At 36.6% G+C, this 21,511-nt stretch overlaps 1 protein-coding gene across 1 annotated transcript in view; it reads left to right on the top strand.

Annotated features, from left to right (window-relative positions):
• PRKCQ (protein kinase C theta) overlaps positions 1-21,511 on the top strand; it is a 189,108-nt gene that overhangs the window by 90,620 nt on the left and 76,977 nt on the right. Inside the window, exons 11-12 of the mRNA XM_032425911.1 lie at positions 4,466-4,626; positions 8,603-8,776. Of these exons, the coding sequence (XP_032281802.1) occupies positions 4,466-4,626; positions 8,603-8,776 (335 nt within the window). The remainder of the gene's footprint in view (positions 1-4,465; positions 4,627-8,602; positions 8,777-21,511) is intronic.

Here is a 21,511-nt window from a genome sequence, read left to right as displayed (position 1 = left end):
TAAATTTATTGACATTTTTTTGTGGCCTAACATGTGATGTATTCTGGAGAATGTCCCATATGTGCTTGAAAAGAATGTGTATTCTGCTGTTTTGGGATGGAGTGTTCTGTATATATCTGTTAGGTCCATCTGCTCTAATATGTTGTTCAAAGCCACCATTTCCTTATTGACCTTCTGTGTGGATATTTATCCATTGATGTAAGTGGTGTATTAAAATCCCCTACTATTATTGTATTACTGTCCATTTCTCCCTTTACATATGTTAATATTTGCTTTATATAATTTGGTACTCCAATGTTGGGTGCATAAATATTCACAATTTTATGTCCTCTTGTTGGATCGATTCCATTATCATTACGGAGTACCATTCTTTGTCTCCTGATACAGTCTTTGTCTTAAAGGCTCTTTTGTCTCATATAAGTATTGCTACCCCAGCCTTTTTTTTTTTCTTCTGTTTGCATGGCATATGTTTTCCCAGTCTTTCATTTTCAGTCTGTATGTGTCTTTAGGTCCGAAGTGAGTCTCTTGTAGGCAGCATATAGATGGGTCTTGTTTTTTTATCCATTCAGGTATGCTATGACTTTTGATTGGAGCGCTTAGTATATTTATCTTTGAGGTAATTATTGATAGGTTTGTACTTATAGCCATTTTGTTAATTGTTTTCTAGCTGTTTTTGTAGTTTTTCTCTATTTTCTTTTTTCTTTCCTCCATTACTCTCTTTCATTGTGATTTGATGCCTTTCTTTAGTGTTATGCGTGGATTCCTTTCTCTTTATTTTTTGTGTATCTGTTATAGGCTTTTGATTTGTGTTTACCATTGGGTTCATATATAACCTCTTATGTGAACAGTAGTCTATATTATGTTGATGGTCACTTAAGTTCAAACACATTCTAAAAGTACTAAATTCTTACTCCTCCCCCACCTTTTATGTATATGATATCATATTTTACATCTTTTTATTTTGTGAATACCTTGACTCATTTTTATAGATATAACTGATTTTACTACTTTTGTGTTCTAACCACCATACTGGCTTTATAGTAATTAATCTACTACCTTTAATATATGTTTGCTCTTACCAGTGAAATTTTTTCCTTTCATAGTTTTCTTCTAATTATGGCCTTTTATTTTCACTTGAAGAATTCCCCTTAGCATTTGTTATAAAGCTGGTTTAGTGGTGATGAACTCCTTTAACTTTAGTTTGTCTGGGAAACTCTCTATCTCTCCTTCTATTCTGAATGATAGCCTTGCTGGATAGACTACTCTTGGTTGCAGGTTTTCTTCTTTCAACACTTTGAATATATCATGCCACTCTCTCTGGCCTGCAAAATTTCTGCTGAAAAATCAGCTATAGCTTTATGGGATTTCCCTTGTTTGTAACTGTTTTCTTTTCTCTTGCTGCTTTTAAGATCTCTCTCTTTATCATTATTTTTTGCCATTTTAATCATTATGTGTCTTGTTGTGGACCTCCTTGGGTTCATCTTGTTTGGGGCTCTCTGTGCCTCCTGGGCTTGAATGCCTATTTTTCCCCCAGATTAGGGAAGTTTTCAGCTATTATTTCTTCAAATAAATTTTCTGTCCCCCTTTCTCTCTCCTCTTTCTGGGATCCCTACAATGCGAATGTTGTTATTCTTGATGGTGTTGCCGAGTTCCCTAACTTATTCTTATATTTTGTTATTCTTTTTTCTTTTTGCTGTTCAGCTTGGTTCCTTTCTATTACTCTCTTTTTTTCAGATTGCTGATCTGTTTTTCTGCATTCTCTAATCTGCTGTTGATTCCCTCTAGTGTATTTTTATTTTAGTTATTGTATTCTAAAGCTCTGACTGGTTCTTTTTTTATATTTTTTATCTCTTTGATGAAGTTCTCACTGAGATCATGCACTGTTTTCTCAAGTCTGGGTGTATCTTTATGACTACTACTTTGAATTCTTTATCAGGAAAATTGGTTATCTCCATTTCATTTAACTCTTTCACTGTGATTTTGTCTTGTTCTTTCATTTGAGATAGCTCTCTGTCTCATTTTGTCTATCTGTGTTTGTTTCTGTGTATTAGGTAATTCAGCTACATCTCCTGGTCTTGAAAGTAGTGGCCTTGATGAGAAGAGGTCCTATGGTGTCATGAAGTGCAGTCCCCCTGGTCATCATAACTGGGAGCTCTAGAGGTGTCCCTGGCTGGACTGCATGTACCTTACTGGGGAGGCTGAGCCATAATTGCCTTCAGCCCAGCAGGCTGCACTGACCCACTTTGCCTGCTATGGGTGCACAGGGCAGGGTTTCTTCCCCAAACTTTTGAGGGGCCTGTCTAAAGCCACTGTGGGGCTGTTGGTGGGTGGGGCCAGCAGTGAGCCTATCTAGAGTTAGCCTTTCTGCCACAGCTGCAGGTACACTGAGTGGCAGGGATTGCTCCCTGCACAGCCAGCTGGGACTGAATTGTTGGAACAAGGGGTGCACTGGTGTGTGAAGTTATCTCCCCTGTGCCCCAGATGGGGAGAAACTTCGGAGTGGTACTGGTCCCTACTGGGGTTTCTTGTGGGGTGTGGTGGGGCAAGAACTGCTTTGGAGAGATGCCTGCTGAAGTGGGCAGATTGAATGGGGCAGGTCCACAGGTGATTGTTGGGGCAGAGCACGTGGTGCTAGCAAGGTAGATGGCTCTCACAACCATCTGGCTATCTTGGCTTGGGAAGGGAAAGAGAAACGGTGCCCGCCAACAGTTTTGTTCCCAGAGAAATCTCCTCAAGATCCCTGACCCTCCAGCACACATTCTGAGATTAATTCATAGATCTCCTTCATGTATACCGCAGACATTTTTTAAACTGCTGCTTCTGTGCTGTCTTGGGCCAAGTTATTATGGTGGTTCTTTAAGTTCTATATGGTAGGGACTCAGCTTCCTGTCACCTTCCTACTCTCCTCAAAGTTAAGGTCGCTGATTTTTAAAGCTCCCAATTTTAAGCCCCACTGGTTTTCAGAGCCAAATGTTACTGGGATGTGTCTTCCCAGTGCAGGCCCCCATGCCACAGGTGCCCTCTGTGGCATCTGGTCCTCTGGCTTCTCTGTGCTTGTGGTGTCCCTCCCATTTGTGGCTGGTCTCATGTGGGTTTGGTTCCCAACTGTATCTCTAGTCCTTCTATCTTTCTAAATGTTTCCTCCTGTCTATAATCAACTGTAGAAGGTCTGTTCTGCCAGTCTTCAGGTCGTTTTCAGTGATAGTTGTATAGATGTAGCCGTTATCTTGCTGTGCTCATGGGATGAGGTAAGCTCAGGATCCTCCTTCTCTGCCATCTTCCCCATGACTCCCCCATGAAATTTTTTATAAGCCAAAATAGCATAAAGCAAAGAAGCAATTACTGGTAATTTATACAGAATGATTTTTTAGTATTCCCAGACCCAAAAAATCACCTTAGGCTTTTCTAAAAGCTTAGAACACATGTTGCTAACTGAGGCGCAGAATACTCGACATCAAGCACAGATGCTCACACAGTTCAAAACTCTGGATGCTGGATGCTGAGCTGCTGAGTGCAGTTACTGGGGAAGGGCCTGGGTGGCGCCACTCTTGATGCTCAGGTTCACTGCCTCTTGCTGGCTTGCTGCAAAACCAATGCTGAATCTCATTTGCACTTTTCTTTTTTCTGTAAAAGAGAAAATCCTCTCCAGATTTTTTTTTCGGTTAGTGAAAACAGGTAGTAATATAGATCTTTCATGAAAGCAAAGTGGCAAACGTGAACTTTCAAAACATGGGGGATGCCTGTATTTATTTTCCTTGGGTTTAGGGAGAAGATGAAAAGTAAATCTGGAGATTGAAAATAAAAGAAATGTCATTACTCCATCCACAAAAAAAGAAACAAAATCATGTGATGTGATAGAGGTTCTGTTGTAAAATGGCGGTCATATCACAATATATAAATGTATCAAGTCAACATGTTGTACACCTTAAATTAACATATGATGTGTCAAATATATTTCAATAAAAAGAAAATAAATGTTAAAAAGTTTTCTGCACTTCCTCTGGCATTGGGTGAGGAACAAATTGGCTGATTTTAATACAGCGAGGGATGAGGCAATTCAGATCTCCATCAGTCTGCTTTCCATTTCCTCATCCCTCACATGCAACATCACATGTTGCCACTGTGCCTGTGAGCCATGCAAGTAGCTGAGAACCATTTTTCCTCAAGTTTGGTTAAAATCCCTATTTGTGCATGATTTGACATGATTTAAAGTGCTCCTTTGTTTTGCATCTATGGTCTTTTGCTAATTAGAATATGTTTCTTAACATGAAATTTCTCCCAGTTTGTCGGGTAGATAAGAGATACAGTCCATGCCCCAAATGGCCGGGCTCACAGGGGGCCCTTCTCCCCATTTTTGTGGATGGAGCCTCAGAGTGGGAAGTGGAAGAGAATGTGTTCTCAAAATAACCAGAATGATCCTCCATTGTTTCTTGTTTACTTTTAACCACTAGCTTGCTATTTTCAGAGCCTCAGGGAATCTCTTGGGAGTCTCCTTTGGATGGGATGGAGAAAATATGCCATCGTCCAGAACCTGAACCGAACATAGAAAGACCATCTGTACATATGAAACTAAAAATCGAGGATTTTATCTTGCACAAAATGTTGGGGAAAGGAAGTTTTGGCAAGGTATGATAGTATACTATAGAATTCTACAGACCAAATTATAGAAATTAAAAAGCAAAACTCCTAAACTCATGGGACGAGACCCAGTCGTGGGTGTGGAAAGAACATTCTTGTGCATTTTTTGACAGGATAGAGAGGGGTCTGAATAAGTGTTTTAGAGGGGGTGGGGGATGGGTGAGCCTGGTGATGAGTATTAAGAAGTGCACATATTGCATGGAGCACTGGGTGTTATATGCAAACAATGAATCATGGAACACTACATCAAAAACTAATGATGTGTACTGTATGGTGACTAACATAATAAATTATAATAAAAAATAATATGAATGAGTAAATAAATAAATAAATAAGGAAACCCAGGAACTCTAGGAAGTAGTGGCCTCTGCTTCCCTGGGAATCATTGTTCCCAATCCATTTTGATTCAAATTGTGTGTACATCCCACACAATTATGAGTTTGGTATATTTGGACATCAAAGAAATGAAAAGCTGCCTCAGCCAGTTTCTATTTCTTATAGCTTTTTTTTTGGTTGTTGTTTTTCTTTTGCTCTCTTCTCAAACTTGGAGTGTTGTTTTACTTTGAATGCAATTTTTTTTTCTCTATCAAATGTCCTCAGTCTTGTATTAGTTTGCTAGGACAAATGTAGCAAAATATCACAGGCTGAGTGATTCAAACAACAGAAATTTATTTTCTTATCCTTCTGGAGGCTGGAAGTCTAAGACTTAAGTGTCAGTAGGGTTGTTTCTTCTTTTTTTTTTTAAATTTTTTATTGTTATGTTAATCACCATACATTACATCATTAGTTTTTGATGTAGTGTTCCATGATTCATTGTTTGTGCATAACACCCAGTGCTCCATGCAGAACGTGCCCTCTTTAATACCCATCACCGGGCTAACCCATCCTCCCACCCCCCTCCCCTCTAGAACCCTCAGTTTGTTTTTCAGAGTCCATCGTCTCTCATGGTTCGTCTCCCCCTCCGATTTCCCCCCCTTCCTTCTTCCCCTCCTGCTATCTTCTTCTTTTTTTTTTTTCTTAACATATATTGCATTATTTGTTTCAGAGGTACAGATCTGAGATTCAACAGTCTTGCACAATTCACAGTGCTCACCATAGCACATACCCTCCCCAGTGTCTATCACCCAGCCACCCCATCCCTCCCACCCCGCACCACTCCAGCAACCCTCAGTTTGTTTCCTGAGATTAAGAATTCCTTATATCAGTGAGGTCATATAATACAGGTCTTTCTCTGATTGACTTATTTCGCTCAGTATAACAATAGGGTTGTTTCTTCTGAAGTCTCTCTTTGGCTTGTAAATAGTCACCTTCTCCCTGTGTCTTCACATCGTCCCTCTGTGTATCTCTGTGTCCTAATCTCTTCTTATAAGGATGCTAGTCATGCTGGATTAGAGCCCACCCTAATGAACTTACTTTAAATATTACCTCTGTAAAGACCCTGCCTCCAAATACAGTCACATTGTGAGGTCCTGGGGTTTAGGACTTCAGGAGGTAAATTTTTCAGAGGGGACACAATTCACTTCATAACAAAGCTGTAGCTTGATAGTCATGAGAAAAGTTTCATGGGGAAAGTCCCTCCTCTAAATCCTTCCTGCCACACACTCAAGTTATGGGCTGCCTCTGTCAGTCACAAAGGACAAGAGGAAAAGGAGGAAGATGACACAATTTAACGATCAACTATCAGTGATGGAAAAAAATTTTCAAGCTAGCGAATATAAAGAAAGATGCCTTGGAACATGAGCCTTGAGATTATTCTAGATATTAAGGTTATCTACTATATTAATGACACTCTCTGTTGTTTTATTCTTGGATGAAACTCCTAGGAAAATTTTAGCCAGAGACTACCATTCTATGAATTTGTACATCCAAAGCCAGCATTATGCTCCACACCTGCTCACCAGACTTTGGCTGGGAAACTCACCCAGTTTATTTAATAATAAACTAGAATGCAACTGAGCATCACCACAGCTGAATCACATTATGCTACAATTGGGTTTGGATTTAAACACCAGTGCATTGCTTTTGGCAAAATCTGTTCTGCCCTGCAAACTAGCTGATATCCATTAATTCTTTTAGTTCATTTCCACAATAATATGAAACACAGCAGGCTCATTTGGTGTTAATCTGTGTAATAGGCAATTTTATAGCTAGTCTTCATTATAATTTAGCATCAATTAATGTGCAATTATAACCTGTTACCAAAAATTGAAAGCCCATTATAGAGATGGAAATTGCCTTTTCAGCTTCTTAGTTTATGGCTGGTTTGGGGATGTTTATTGAAAGAAACAATTACCAAAAGAGCACTTTTAATTGTTAATGAAATGTTTATCTTTCTTTGTTCCCATGTGGGTTTCTATATTTGAACAAGGTTAATAAGAAAGACATTAAGTTAAACCTACAAGCCTTAGTAAAATATCCCAAGGGACAAGAGAGCCTCAGGTATCCTCTGCCTACGTCCAAAGCAGTATGTCCCTCGGTCCCTACAGACCGAGAAGACTGAAGCAGGGACCCAAAGACAGGAGGACAAAGCACCAAAGCAAAATGGGACAGCCATATTTCCCTTTCTTACAACACTGAGGATACTCCAAAACTTGTTTTTCTTATTTCTTTTGGCTCTAGATAGGAAGTATGGTTTCTCGCCAAAATGGTAGCCTCTATATATTCTTATTCTCAATTTACTTTGAAGGCCAGAAAAAAAAAAGCATTGTTTTCCAAGGATATGCATATCATCCATTTGCCTGCAATCTCATCTAAGTTCTATGCCCTCTATCAAGCCAGCTACCCCAAAGCTATATATCTGCACCATATTATTTTAAATATAGACACATGCATTTTCAGTACTGGTTTGGTGTCATTGACTTTGACATTCCATGAAAGTCAAGAAACAAACGACAAGTATTCTTAATAACTATCATTTAGAGAGTATTTTATAGTTTCCAAATCATTTTCCCATGTGGTAGTCATTTGATTTTCACAACGGTCCTGCAAGTTGGAGAATGTCATGACAATTATCTCTTTTACACATTAGGAAACCAAAGCCCAGAGAGGTTAATTGGTTTGCCCACATTCCCACAGCTAGTAAAAGACACCCAAGCTGGAGTTTTCTGTTTCCAAATGCCATGTCCTCACAACTGTCAATCGTCTGTTGCTGCATCATTTGCAAAAGCAAAAGTTGTAGAAACTCTCCATTATAGGCCATCTGGTGTCCTTTCATATAAGATTCATGAAATCAAGTAGAAAAAGTAAATTTGGAATTATATTTTTTCCACTGAGTAGCTCCATGAATTTGAGCAAGTGAAGTTACTCTTTAAACCCAGTTGTTGTTGTTTTTTTATTACTGTCTGTCTTGTGGAGAGTCCTGAGCTAAGAATTAGATAGCACATATAAAGTATACCGGAGTGTGTGACACATAGTAGGCCCTAAACATGGCATTAGTGCCTATGCCATTGGATGAAATGGTGTACGCTCTTTAAGCATATAAGGACAGCTTTATTCCCTTGTATTCTTTTTTCACCTTGAAAAACTGGGTAAAACTCAGAGCTAAGTTTTATGCTTATTTGCACTGATGTTTCAAGTGTAATCAAATCCTCCTCTCTGCTACTTGTCTTGCTTCCTTCAGTATGCACTTAGTCTCTGGGAATTTATATTATAAATTTACTCAGGTCCCTGGGCAGACAGTTCATACTTTTTCAAACAGAATTTTTCAGGGACTGACAATAACCCATCCAATTGTACAGTAGTTTTGTGGAACCCTTTGAAAGGCACAAAGCAAGTATGAAACTACTAGGTAATATCCTAAAATCAGTGAAGTACTCTATTTTGTCTCTATAAAGGGGATAGAAGGGGATTAGAGAAGAAATCCTCTTTTCTCACGCAAAACAGATCTCTCTCAGGATTTTGTCTCTTCTTTAATGAGTGTGAGATCAAATTCTAAAATAAAGTGACTTCTTACCCTTCCTTCTAGGTCTTCCTAGCAGAGTTCAAGAAAACCAATCAATTTTTCGCAATAAAAGCCTTAAAGAAAGACGTGGTTTTGATGGACGATGATGTTGAGTGCACGATGGTAGAGAAGAGAGTTCTCTCTTTGGCCTGGGAGCATCCGTTCTTAACGCACATGTTCTGTACATTCCAGACCAAGGTAAGGCTTCTACTTGGACAACTCTTCATCTACCTTTCACCCAGCAAACATGCAGGTCTAAGCAGGGTGCCCCTGTGGAGCCCTCATTGGGAGACATGGGGAATTGTTGCCATAATTTTCTTCTTTACCTTTCAGCTCACTTTCCATTTGTCCAAACGAGTTTCTTCTCCAAACACCACTGAGATATTATTTCGAATTTTTTAACATAGTCAGTTGGGAAAGGGCTTTACTTCTGGGTTTGTCTATTTGCTTGTGTTTTAGAATTTGGTTTAATTTATATAACAAGGATTCTAAGCAGCCTGTGACTTGCTTGATGAATCAGTGCTTTGTGAGGGAGAAAGAATATATCTACCAGACATATATTTGAAGAGACAAAAGTTGGACAGTAGATCAAAATGCATGTGCGCTATTATTTTCCTACATATGGCCAGCAAAAAGCAGCCTTTACAGTGGGCTTTATCAGTGAGTGAGGCCTGAACAGTGAGGTAAAAGGGTGAATTCTCTCTGAAGGTTCTATTATTCTGGGACGATTCTCTTCCTGATCTCCTTATTCCTTAAAAGTTTCTTTTTAATTGCCTATTTTTTTGTGACTCAAAAGTTATTTAAGATCATTATAGATAATTTGGAAATGCTTTACACTCAAAGAAGAAAATCATTTATAATCTTACCATCTGGGTATACTCACCATTAATACTTTGAAGTTTAACCTTCTAGACTTTTCCCCCCACTGCATTGTGTAAAATAAAAATAGAAACCCACTGTAAATACCTACTATTCTGTAACTGATGTTTTCAACACTCTCTTACGTGCATTTCCTCCCATCTGTGAATATTCTACATGATTTATCTAATTAGGACATTTCTAACTTTCTGTTCTGATTTAAATAACACTGAAATGAACATCCTTGTAGATTAGTCTTCATGCACAAGCATTATGATTTTCTCTTTTCATTTTTCTACTCTCCTTCACCCTCTCCACATTGTATATGGCCTAAAATAATAAGCAGACCCATGTGGGACTGTGTGATTAAGATCCAAAGAGCATGAAGACTTTATTCTGTTGTTCTGTTTCAAGACTGTATTATAATGTTCTACCTTAATGTAAATATGAGTGACAGAGGGCTTCTAAGCTGCCCCAATCACAGAATGTAGTAGTGTTCAGGAAAATGTGGGAATCACTTAGAAAATGTAGATGGCAACTAGGCCTTTCATCACTATTTCCCCAGCTCCCAGTAGATTCTCAACAGATGTTTAATGAAGGAATAAATGCATACATATACTTAGATAAAAGAAAGAGAAACCAGACGATTTTTTTTTAAAAAAGCACTTAATAATCATATATAGTATCCAAAGCACCATGGAAGGTATGGAAATATATAATAATAGTTACTTACCTCAGGAATTTCATACTATAATACTAAAGGGGCAGGAGTGATTCTTCTAACAGTGGTAAGTGATACCAAGTTACAGAATGCAGACTCTACATCCCAGAGCTGAGAGAAACTAGAAATTAGAGTATAAGTAGGTGGAAAGGGTCTTGGGCAGGAGAGGTGTGGGTGGCTAGAAGAGAAAGCAGGAAGGAATGAAGGGATAATAAGCTATTTAAGAGAAGGTAGGCTCATTTTCTGCAGCAAGAAAGAGTTTGAAATTTCTTGTATGAGTTAGAGAGATTTCCTCCCAGAAATTTCCTCCTGGAGATCATAAATGTCTGTCACTATGTTACTAAAAGGCAAAGTGAGGAGTTCTGTCATGTGCTCATAGTCTGCGTCCGAATTGTCTGTGTATGCTGGGGTGTGCAATGTCACTTCTTCTCTTGAAATATTGTGAGGCTTGTATCGAACTGCTAAATACACTTAAGACCAGGCCTCTAGGAGCATGATGTAATCAAACTTCATCTGGTACTTTCTCCCTGCTGTTTATGTATACATACAAATATATGTACACACACACACACATATATGTATATGTATAATATGTGTGTTATATATGTAATATATAATAAATATTGCATACATATACATATTGTGTATAATATATGTATTGTATATGTATAATAGATATTATACATATTGTATATGTATACATATTATATATGTATAATATATGTATTGTATATGTATAATATATAAATTTGTGTAATTCTATACATATATATTTGTATGTCTATTTTGTATATATTGTATATATACACATATATATCTGTATGTATGACTGTTTTTTTATCTTATGGGAAAAGCTCTTATGAATCCCGCTTTGTAGAAAATATATTCCCTCTCATAGAGCTTCAGGCCAGTGTTTGCTACTTTTCTTCTCACAGGAGGTGCTCTTAAGGTTCCATGCAGCTGTAATGTTTTAGCAAAACCAGAGAAGGAAACGCATGAGGCAAAGTGGCAGAGAATATGTACATCAGTGTAAAAATAACTGGCTCACTACTTAGATTTCAAGGAATTTAGTCCTTTTAGAAATAAGGGATGGGGGGAAAATCTTGCATTATACTTTCCCAAGGACACTGAGTTGTTTTTGAGATGTCCTGACTTATTCAGATCTTGCATGTCATACTGAATAACCAATTAAATACCACAGGTGAGTGTAAAAAGCAACAATTGAAATGAATGGTGATTTGCTGTGGGAACATTTTGGAAGTTGCCTTTCTTGAGGGAATGAGTTACCTTTGCACACTAATGAAGATATTAGATAACATAAATGAACTATTTACTTTTCTGGGGAGTTGTTATTTTTAGGAAAACTTATTCCTTGGCTTTCTACCTCCAAAGAGCCCAGCTGTTGAATGCCAGGTTACTCAGGAGATTCTGAAGAACAGTTATTCACCTGTTATTTATTATTATTTTTGTTGAAGTATAATAGACATACAATATTCTATTAGTTTCAAGTGTACATCATAGTGATTCAGTATTTTTATACATTACAAAATGATCCTCTTGATAAGTGTAGTTACCACCCATCACCATAAAAAGTTATTATAATATCATTAACTATATTTTCTGTGCTAAATATTATATCCTGTGACTTACTTATCTTATAACTGAAAGTTTGTATCTCTTAATACCCATCATCTATTTCAATCACCCCCCCAAACCGTCCCCACTCAGGTGACTCACAGTTTGTTTCCTGTATCTATAAGTCACTTTCTGTTTTGTTTTGTTTGTTTTATTAGATTCTACATATAAGTGAGATCATACAGTATTTGTCTTTCTCCATCTGACTTATTTCACTTAGCATAATACCCTCTAGTTTCATTCATGTTGTCACAGATGGCAACATTTCATATGTTTTTACAGCTGAGCAATGTTCTATTGTATGTATGTGTATGTGATATATATACATATACACATATCTCACATATTCTCTATCCGTTCATCTGTTGATGGACATTTAGGTGGCTTCCATATATTGGTTACTGTAAATAATGAATATAAGGATGCATATGTTTCTTCAAATTGGTGTTTTTTTTTCCTTTGGTTAAATATCCAGAAGTGGAGTTGCTGGATCATACGGTAGTTGTATTTTTAACTTTTGAGGAACTCCACACTGTTTCCCACAGTGGCTGCACCTGTTTATATTCCCACCAACAGTGTATGAGTGTTCCCTTTTCTCCACATCCTCACTAATACTTGTGATTTTTTTGTCTTTCTGTTAGTAGCCAATCTGAGAAGTGTGAGGTGATTTTGATTTGTGATTTTGATTTGCATTTCCCTGATAATTAGTGATGTTGAGAATTTTTTCACATACCTATTGGCCATCTGTATGTCTTCTTCAGGAAAATGTTTATTCAAGTCGTATGCCCATTTTTTAATCCAGTACTTTGGGGTTTTTTTAATAATAAACTGTGTAAGTTCTTTATCTATTTTGGATATAACACCTTATCAGATGTATAATTTGCAAATATCATCTCCCATTCAGTAGGTTGCTATTTCATTTTGTTGATGGTGTCCTTCACTGTGCAAAATCTTTGTAGTTTGATGTAAACCCACTTGTTTACTTTAGCTTTTGTTACCCTTGCTTAAGGATACTGGTCCAAAAAAATATTGCTAAGATAGATGTCAAAGAGCTTACTCTCTATGTTCTCTTCTAAGAGTTTTATGGTTGCAGGTCTTACGTTCAAGTCTTTAATCCATTTTGAATTTATTTTTCTATAGAATGTAAGATAGTGGCCCAGTTTTCCCAACACCATTTATTGAAGGCATAATCTAATGTCATAGATTAATTGACCATAAGTGTGTGAATTTATACCTGGGATCTCTGTTCTATTCTGTTGATCTGTGTATCTGTTTTTTGGCCAGTACCATACAGTTTTGATTACTATAGCTTTGTAATATAGTTTGAAATCTGGGCTTGTGACACCTCCAGCTTTGTTCTTCTTTCTCAAGATTGCTTTGGATACTCAGGGTCTTTTGTGGTTCCATACAAATTTTAGAATCCTTTGTTCTAGTTCTGTGAAAATATACCATTGGTATTTTGATTGGGATTGTATTGATTCTGTAGATACCTTTAGGTAGTACAGACATTTTAACAATATTAATTCTTCCAATCCATGAGCATGGTATATCTTCAATTTGTGTTGTCTTCAGTTTCTTTCACCAGTGTCTTAGAGTCTTCGGAGCACAGGTTTTTCACCTCCTTGATAAAATTTATTCCTAGGTACTTAATTCTTTTTGATGCCTTGTAAATGGGATTGCTTTCTTAATTTCTCTTTCTGATAGTTCATTTTTAGTGTATAGTAACCAATGCAACCAATTTCTGTATGTTAATTTTGTATCTTGTGACTTTACTGAATTCATTAATTAGATCTAGTAGTTTTTTGGTGGAGTCTTTAGAGTTTTGTGTATATAGTATCTCATCTGCAAATAATGACAGTTTTACTCTTTTCCGATTTGGATGCCTTTTATTTTTTTTCTTGACTAATTGCTCTGGCTAAGCGTTCCAATACTATGATGAATAAAAGAAGTGAAAATAGGCATCCTTGTCTTGTTCCTGATCTTAGAGGAAAAGCTTAGAGCTTTTTACTATTGAGTATGATGTTAGCTATGGGTTTGTCATATATGGTCTTTATTATGTTGAGGTACATTACTATTATACCCACTTTGTTGATAATTTTTATCCTAAACGGATGTTGAGTTTTGTCAAATACTTTTTCTGTGTTGAGATAATCATGTGATTTTTATCCTTTGTTTTGTTAATGTGGTGTATCACATTGATTTCTGGATGCTGAACTATTCTTGCATCCCTGTAATAAATCCCAGTTGAGAGTGGTGAGTTACATTTTTAATGTGTTATTGAATTCAGTTTGCTAAAATCTTGTTGAGGATTTTTTAATCTATATTCATCAGGGATATTGTTCTGTAATTTTTTTTTTAAAGATTTTTTATTTATTTATCTGAGAGAGAGAATGGGAGACAGAGAGCATGAGAGGGGGGAGGATCAGAGGGAGAAGCAGACTCCCCGCTGAGCAGGGAGTCCGATGCGGGACTCGATCCCGGGACTCCAGGATCATGACCTGAGCCGAAGGCAGTCGCTTAACCAACTGAGCCACCCAGGCGCCCCTGTAATTTTCTTTTTTGTGTGTGGTGACTTTGGTTTGGTTTCAGGGTAATGCTGGCCTTGTAAAATGAAGTATTCCTTCCTCTTCAATTTGTTTGAATGATTTGAGAAGGATAGGTACTAACTGTTCTTTAATGTTTGGTAGAATTCACCAGTGAAGCCATCTGGTCCTGTACCGATATTTGGGGGGAGTTTTTAATTACTGATTCATCATTAAAATCAGTCTATTTAGATTTTCTATATCTTATTATCTTATTTTCTATATCTTCATGAATCAGTCTCAATGTTGTATGTTTGTAGGAATTTATCCACTTCTTCTAGGTTTTTCATTTTTTTGGTGTATAATTCTTCATAGTATGCTCTTATGATCCTTTGTATTTTTGTGGTCAGTTTGTAACTTCTCTCATTTCTGATTTTATTTTGGCCCCTCTCTTTTTTCTTGATGAGTTTGTTAGTAAACCAGATTTTAGTTTCTTTAATCTTTTTTTTTTAAAAGATTGATTGATTGATTGATTGAGAGACAGAGAGCACATGAGAGAGGAGAGAAGCAGAGGGAGAGGGAGAAGCAGGCTCCCTGGGAGCCTGACACAGGGCTTGATCACAGGACCCTGAGATCATGACCTGAGCCGAAGGCAGATGCTTAACCAACTGAGCCACCCAGGTACCCCAGTTTCTTTAATCTTTTCTATAGTTTTCTTTTTTTTTTAGACTCTATTCCATTTATTTCCATTATGATCTTTATTATTTCCTTCCTTCTAACTTTCGATTTTGCTTTTTTCTAGTTCCTTTATTTGTGAAGTTAAATTGTTTATTTCAGAATTTTTCTTGTTTCTTAAGGTAGACCTGTATTGCTATAAACTTTTCTCTTAGAACTTCTTTGGGGGAGAGTCCCATAGATTTTGGAAAGATGTGTCTCCATTTTCATTTGTTTCCAGGTATTTTTAAATTTCATCTTTAATTTCTTTGTTGACTCGTTGGTTGTTTAATAGCATGTTGTTTAGCCTCCATGTTTTATGTGTCTTCACTTTTCTTCTGTAAATGCTTTCTAGTTTCATACTGTTGTGGTGGAAAAGATACTTGATATAATTTCATTGTTCTTGAATTTGTTGAGACTTCTTTTGTGGCCTAACATATGATTTACCCTGTAGAATTTTCCAAGTGCACATGAAGAGAATGTATATTCTGTTGTTTTGGATTAAATTTTCTGTACTATCAAGTCCATCTGGTCTAATGTGTCATTTAATGTCAGTGTTTTCTTACAGCTTTTCTGTCTGGATGATGTCTCCATTGATATAGGTGGTGTATTAAAGTGCCCTACTTTTATTGTATTATCAATTGTATTGCTATCAATTTCTCCCTTAGGTTTGTTAATATTTGCTTATTACATATAGGTGCTTCTATGTTGGGTGCATAAATACTTATGAATGTTATATCTTCTTCTTGGACTGATCCCTTGATTATTATTTAATCCCTTTTGTGTGTGTGTGCTTTCTAACAATCTTTGTTTAATGTCTATTTTGTCTGATAGAAGTATTGCTCCATCCCTTCACTTTCAATCTGTATGTCTTTAGATCTGAAGTGAGTTTCTTGTAGGCAGCACATAGGTGGATCTTATTTTTTTTATCCATTCAGCTATCCTATGTCTATTGATTGGAGCATTTAGTCCATTTACATTTAAATTAATTATTAATAGGTATGTACTTCTATCTTGTTGATTGGTTTCTGGTTGCCTTTGTAGTTCTTTTTTTCTCTCTTCTTTTGATATCTTCCCTTGTAGTTTGATGGTTTTCTTTAGTGTTATATATGGGTTCCTTTCTCTTTACTTTGTGCATATCTATTGTAGGTTTTTGGTTTCTCAGTACCATGACATGTGTGTGTGTATACACTATCAGCCTATATATATATATGTGTGTGTGTGTGTGACTATGTACTTGAAGCTGATAGTTGCTTAAGTTTGTACACATTCTGAAAATACAATATCCCCCATCTTGTTTTTGATGTCATATTTTATATCTTTATTTTGTGTATCCCTGAACTTCTTATTGTAGTTATAATTGATTTTACTATTTTGCCTGATCAACTTTCATACTAGCTTTTTAAATGGCTGATCCACTGCCTTTACTATATAATTGCCTTTGCCAGTGAGATTTATTCTTTAATATATTTTTTTTAATTTTTAAAAATTTTTCATTGAAGTATATTTGACATACAATATTATATTAGATTCAAGTGTACAACATACTGATTTGGCAATTATATACATTATGAAATGCTTAAATGATAAGTGTAGTTAGCATTTGTCACCATACAAAGGTATTACAGTATTATTAACTGTATTCCGTACACTGAAATTTTCATCCCTGTGACTTATTTTATAACTGGAAATTTGTACTTCTTAATCTTCTTCACTTATTTTGCCCATCTATACAAGTCCTCACCTGAGGCAACTACCAGTTTGTTCTCTGTATTTATGAGTCCTTTTCTGTTTTTGTTAGTTTATACATTTGTTTTCTCTTTAGTATTCCACATATAAGTGAAATCATATAGTATTTGTCTTTGTGTGACTCCTTTCACTTAGCCTAATACCCTCTAGGTCCGTCCATGTTGTTGCAGATGGCAAGATCTAATTCTTTATTTGGCTAATATTCCATTTTACACACACACACACACACACACACACACACACACACCCCGCTTCTTTAGCATTTATCTATTGATAGACACTTAGGTGGCTTCCACATCTTTGCTGTTATAAATAATACTACATTGAACATGGGGGTGCATATATCATTTTGAATTAATGTTTTCTTTTTCTTTAGGTAAATACCCAGAAATAGAATTCCTAGATCATATGGTACTTCTAATTTTAATTTTTATATCCTTTATTTTTAATGGCTATCTCAATTTACGTTCCCACCAACAGTGCATGATGGTTCCCTTTTCTCTACATCCTCTCCAACACTTGTTCTTTCTTTCTTTAAATTTGAGAATTGCTGACACACAAGGTTACATTAGTTTCAGTTGTTATTTCTTGTCTTTTTAATACTAGCAATTGTAACAGATGTGAGGTGATATCTCATTGTGGTTTTGATTTTCATTTCCCTGATAGCAATGTTGAGCATATTTTCATGTGTTTGTTGGCCAACTATATGTCTTCTTTGGAAAAATGTTTGTTCAAGTGCTCTGTCCATTTTTTTTTTTTTTAAGATTTTATTTATTTATTTGACAGAGAGAGACGCAGCGAGAGAGGGAACACAAGCGGGGGGAGTGGGAGAGGGAGAAGCAGGCTCCCTGCTGAGCAGGGAGCCCGATGTGGGGCTCGATCCCAGGACCCTGGGATAATGACCTGAGCCAAAGGCAGACGCTTAACGACTGAGCCACCCAGGCGCCCCGCTCTATCCATTTTTTAACCAGATTGTTCTGTTGCTGCTGTTGTTGTTGTTTTGGTGTTGAGTTTTTTCTGTATTTTGGATAATAACTCCTCATTGAATAATCATTTGCAAATAACTTCTTTCATTCAGTAGGTTGCCTTTTTGTCTTGTTCATGGTTTCTTTCACTGTGCAAAAATTTTGTAATTTGATGTGGTCCAAATATTTACTTTTGCTTATGTTTCCTTTGACTTAGAAGACAGATCCAGAAAAAATACTGCTAAGGCTGTTCTCCAAGATTTTACTGCCTATGTTTTTTCTGTAGGACTTCTTTGGCTTTGGGTTTTACAGTTAGATTTTAATCCATTTAAAATTTTTGTGTGTATGGTATAAAAAAGTGGTCTAGTTTCTTTTTTCTTTTTTGGCATATAATCATCCAGTTTTCCAAATACCATTTACTGAAGACAGTGTATTTTCCCCTTTGTATATTCATGCCACCTTTGTCACAGATAATTGACAATATAAGCATGAGTTTATTTCTGGTCTCTCTGTTCCATTGATGTATGTGTCCGGTTTTGTGCTGGTACCATACTGTTTTGATTACTTTAGCTTTGTAGTATATTTTGAAATCTAGGATTGTGTTACCCTTAGCTTTATTCCTTTCTCAAGGTTGCATTGGCTATTTGAAGTCTGTTGTGGTGCCATACAAATTTAGAACTATTTGTTGTAGTTCTGTGAAAACTACTATTAATATTTTGATAGGGATTACATTGGAGTGTAGATTGATTTGGGTAGTACAGACATTTAGTCAATATTAATTCTTCCAACCCATGAACATGGAATATCTGTCCCTTCATTTATGTCATCTTCAATTTCTTTCATCAGTGTCTTACAAGTTTTCAGAATACAGGATATTCTCCTCTTTGGTTAAATTTAATCCTAAATATTTTAAGCTTTTTGATGCAATTTTGTAAGTGGGATTGTTTTCTTAATTTTTTTTCTGTTCATTGTTAGTGTATAAAAATGCAACTGATTTCTGTATATTAATTTTGTATTTGGTAACTTCACTGAATTCATTTATCCTATAGTTTTTTAGTGGAGTAATCACAGTTTTGTATATATAGTATCATATATCTTCAAATACAGTTTTACTTCTTCCTTACAAATTTGGATGCCTTTTATTTTTCTTATCTGTTGCTGTGGCTAGGATTTCAAGTACTGTGTTGAATAAAAATGGCAAAAATGGATATCCTTGTCTTGTTCCTGGTCTTGTTTTAATCCTGATCACCACTGAGTGTGATGTTAGCTGTGTATCTGTCATAAACAGTTTTTATTATGTTGAGGTATGTTCCCTCTAGGTCCATTTTGTTGTGTTTTTACCATGAACAGATGTTAAATTTTGTCAAATGCTTTTTCTGTGTCTATTGAGATGATCATATGACTTTTTTTTTTAATTTTATTATGTTATCTTAATCACCATCAATACATCATTAGTTTTTGATGTGGTGATCCACGATCCACTGTTTTCGTATAACCCCCAGTGCTCTATGCAGTACGTGCCCTCCTTAATACCCATCACCAGGCTAACCAATCCCCCCTCCCCCCTCCCCTCGAAAACCCTCTTTGTTTCTCAGAGTCCATAGTCTCTCATGGTTCATCTCTCCCTCCAATTCCCCCCCTTCATTTTTCCCTTCCTTCTCCTAATGTCCTCCATGTTATTCCTTATGTTCCACTAATAAGTGAAACCATATGATAATTGACTTTCGATGCTTGACTTATTTCACTTAGCATAATCTCCTCCAGTCCCATCCATGTTGATCTAAAAGTTGGGTATTCGTCCTTTCTGATGGCTGAGTAATATTCCATTGTATACATGGACCACATCTTCTTTATCCATTCATCTGTTGAAGGACATCTCGGCTCTTTCCACAGTTTGGCTATTGCGGACATTGCTGCTATGAACATTGGGGTGCATATGGCCCTTCTTTTCACTACATCTGTGGCTTTGGGGTAAATATTACCCAGTAGTGCAATTGCTGGGTCATAGGGTAGCTCTATTTTTAAATTTTTGAGGCACCTCCACACTGTTTTCCAAAGTGGCCGTACCAACTTGTGTTCCCACCAACAGTATAAGAGGGTTCCCCTTTCTCCACAACCTCTCCAACATTTGTTGTTTCTTTCCCTGTCCATTTTTGCCATTCTAACTGGTATAAGGTGGTATCTCAGTGTGGTTTTGATTTGGATTTCCCTGATGGCTAATGATGATGAACATTTTTTCATGTGTCTGTTAGCCATTTGTATGTCTTCTTCAGAGAAGTGTCTTTTCATATTTCTGCCCACTTTTTGACTTGATTATTTGTTTTTTGGGTGTTGAGTTTGAGAAGTTCTTTATAGATCTTGGATACCAGCCCTTTATCTGTAGTGTCATTTGCAAATATCTTCTCCCATTCTGTGGGCTGCCTCTTTGTTTTGTTGACTGTTTCCTTTGCTGTGCAGAAGCTTTTTATCTTGATGAAGTCCCAAAAGTTCATTTTTGCTTTTGTTTCACTAGCTTTTGGAGATGTATCTTGAAAGAAGTTGCTGTGGCCGATGTCAAAGAGGTTACTGCCTATGTTCTCCTCTAGGATTTTGATGGATTCCTGTCTCACATTGAGGTCTTTCATCCACTTTGAGATTATCTTTGTGAATGGTGTTAGAGAATGGTCGAGTTTCATTCTTCTGCATGTGGCTGTCCAATTTTCCCAGCACCATTTATTGAAGAGACTGTCTTTTTTCCATTGCATGTTTTTTCCTGCTTCGTCAAATATTATTATTGCACATAGAGTTGAGGGTCCATATCTGGGTTCTCTATTCTGTTCCATTGGTCTGTATGTCTGTTTCTGTGCCGGTACCATGCTGTCTTGGTGATCACTGCTTTGTAATATAGCTTGAAATCGGGCAACGTGATGCCCCCAGCTTTGTTTTTCTTTTTCAACATCTCCTTGGCGAATCGGGTCTTTTCTGATTCCATACAAATTTTAGGATTGTTTGTTCCAGCACTTTGAAAAATGTCATTGGAATTTTGATCGGGATGGCATTGAAGGTATAGATTGCTCTGGGTAGCATAGACATTTTAACAATGTTTATTCTTCCAATCCATGAGCATGGAATATTTTTCCATCTTTTTGTGTCTTCTTCCATTTCTTTCATGAGTGTTCTGTAGTTCCAAGAGTATAGATCCTTTACCTCTTTGGTTAGGTTTATTCCGAGGTATCATATGGTTTTTGGTGCTATTGTAAATGGAATCATTTCCCTAATTTCTCTTTCTGCAGATGCGTTGTTAGTGTATAAGAAAACAACTGATTTCTGTGCATTGATTTTGTATCCTGCCACATTACTGAATTGTTGTATGAGTCCTAGTAATTTGGGGGTGGAGTCTTTTGGGTTTTCCACATAAAGTATCATGTCGTCTGCGAAAAGAGAGAGTTTGACTTCTTCTTTGCCAATTTGAATACCTTTTATTTCTTTTTGTTGTCTGATTGCTGTTGCTAGGACTTTTAGTACTATGTTGAACAATAGTGGTGAGAGTGGGCATCCTTGATGTGTTCCTGATCTTAAGGGAAAGGCTCTCAGCTTTTCCCCATTGAGGTTGATATTCGCTGTGGGTTTTTCATAGATGGATTTTATGAACTTGAGGAATGTTCCCTCTATCCCTATACTCTGAAGAGTTTTAATCAGGAAGGGATGTTGTATTTTGTCACATGTTTTTTCTGCATCAATTGAGAGGACCATGTGGTTCTTCTCCCTCCTCTTATCAATGTGTTCTGTC

Source organism: Phoca vitulina, unplaced genomic scaffold, assembly GCF_004348235.1.
Source record: "Phoca vitulina isolate PV1807 unplaced genomic scaffold, GSC_HSeal_1.0 scaffold33, whole genome shotgun sequence".
NCBI lineage: Eukaryota > Metazoa > Chordata > Mammalia > Carnivora > Phocidae > Phoca > Phoca vitulina.
Note: the sequence above shows the minus strand (reverse complement) of the source record. Positions and strands in the feature narration are given on the sequence as shown.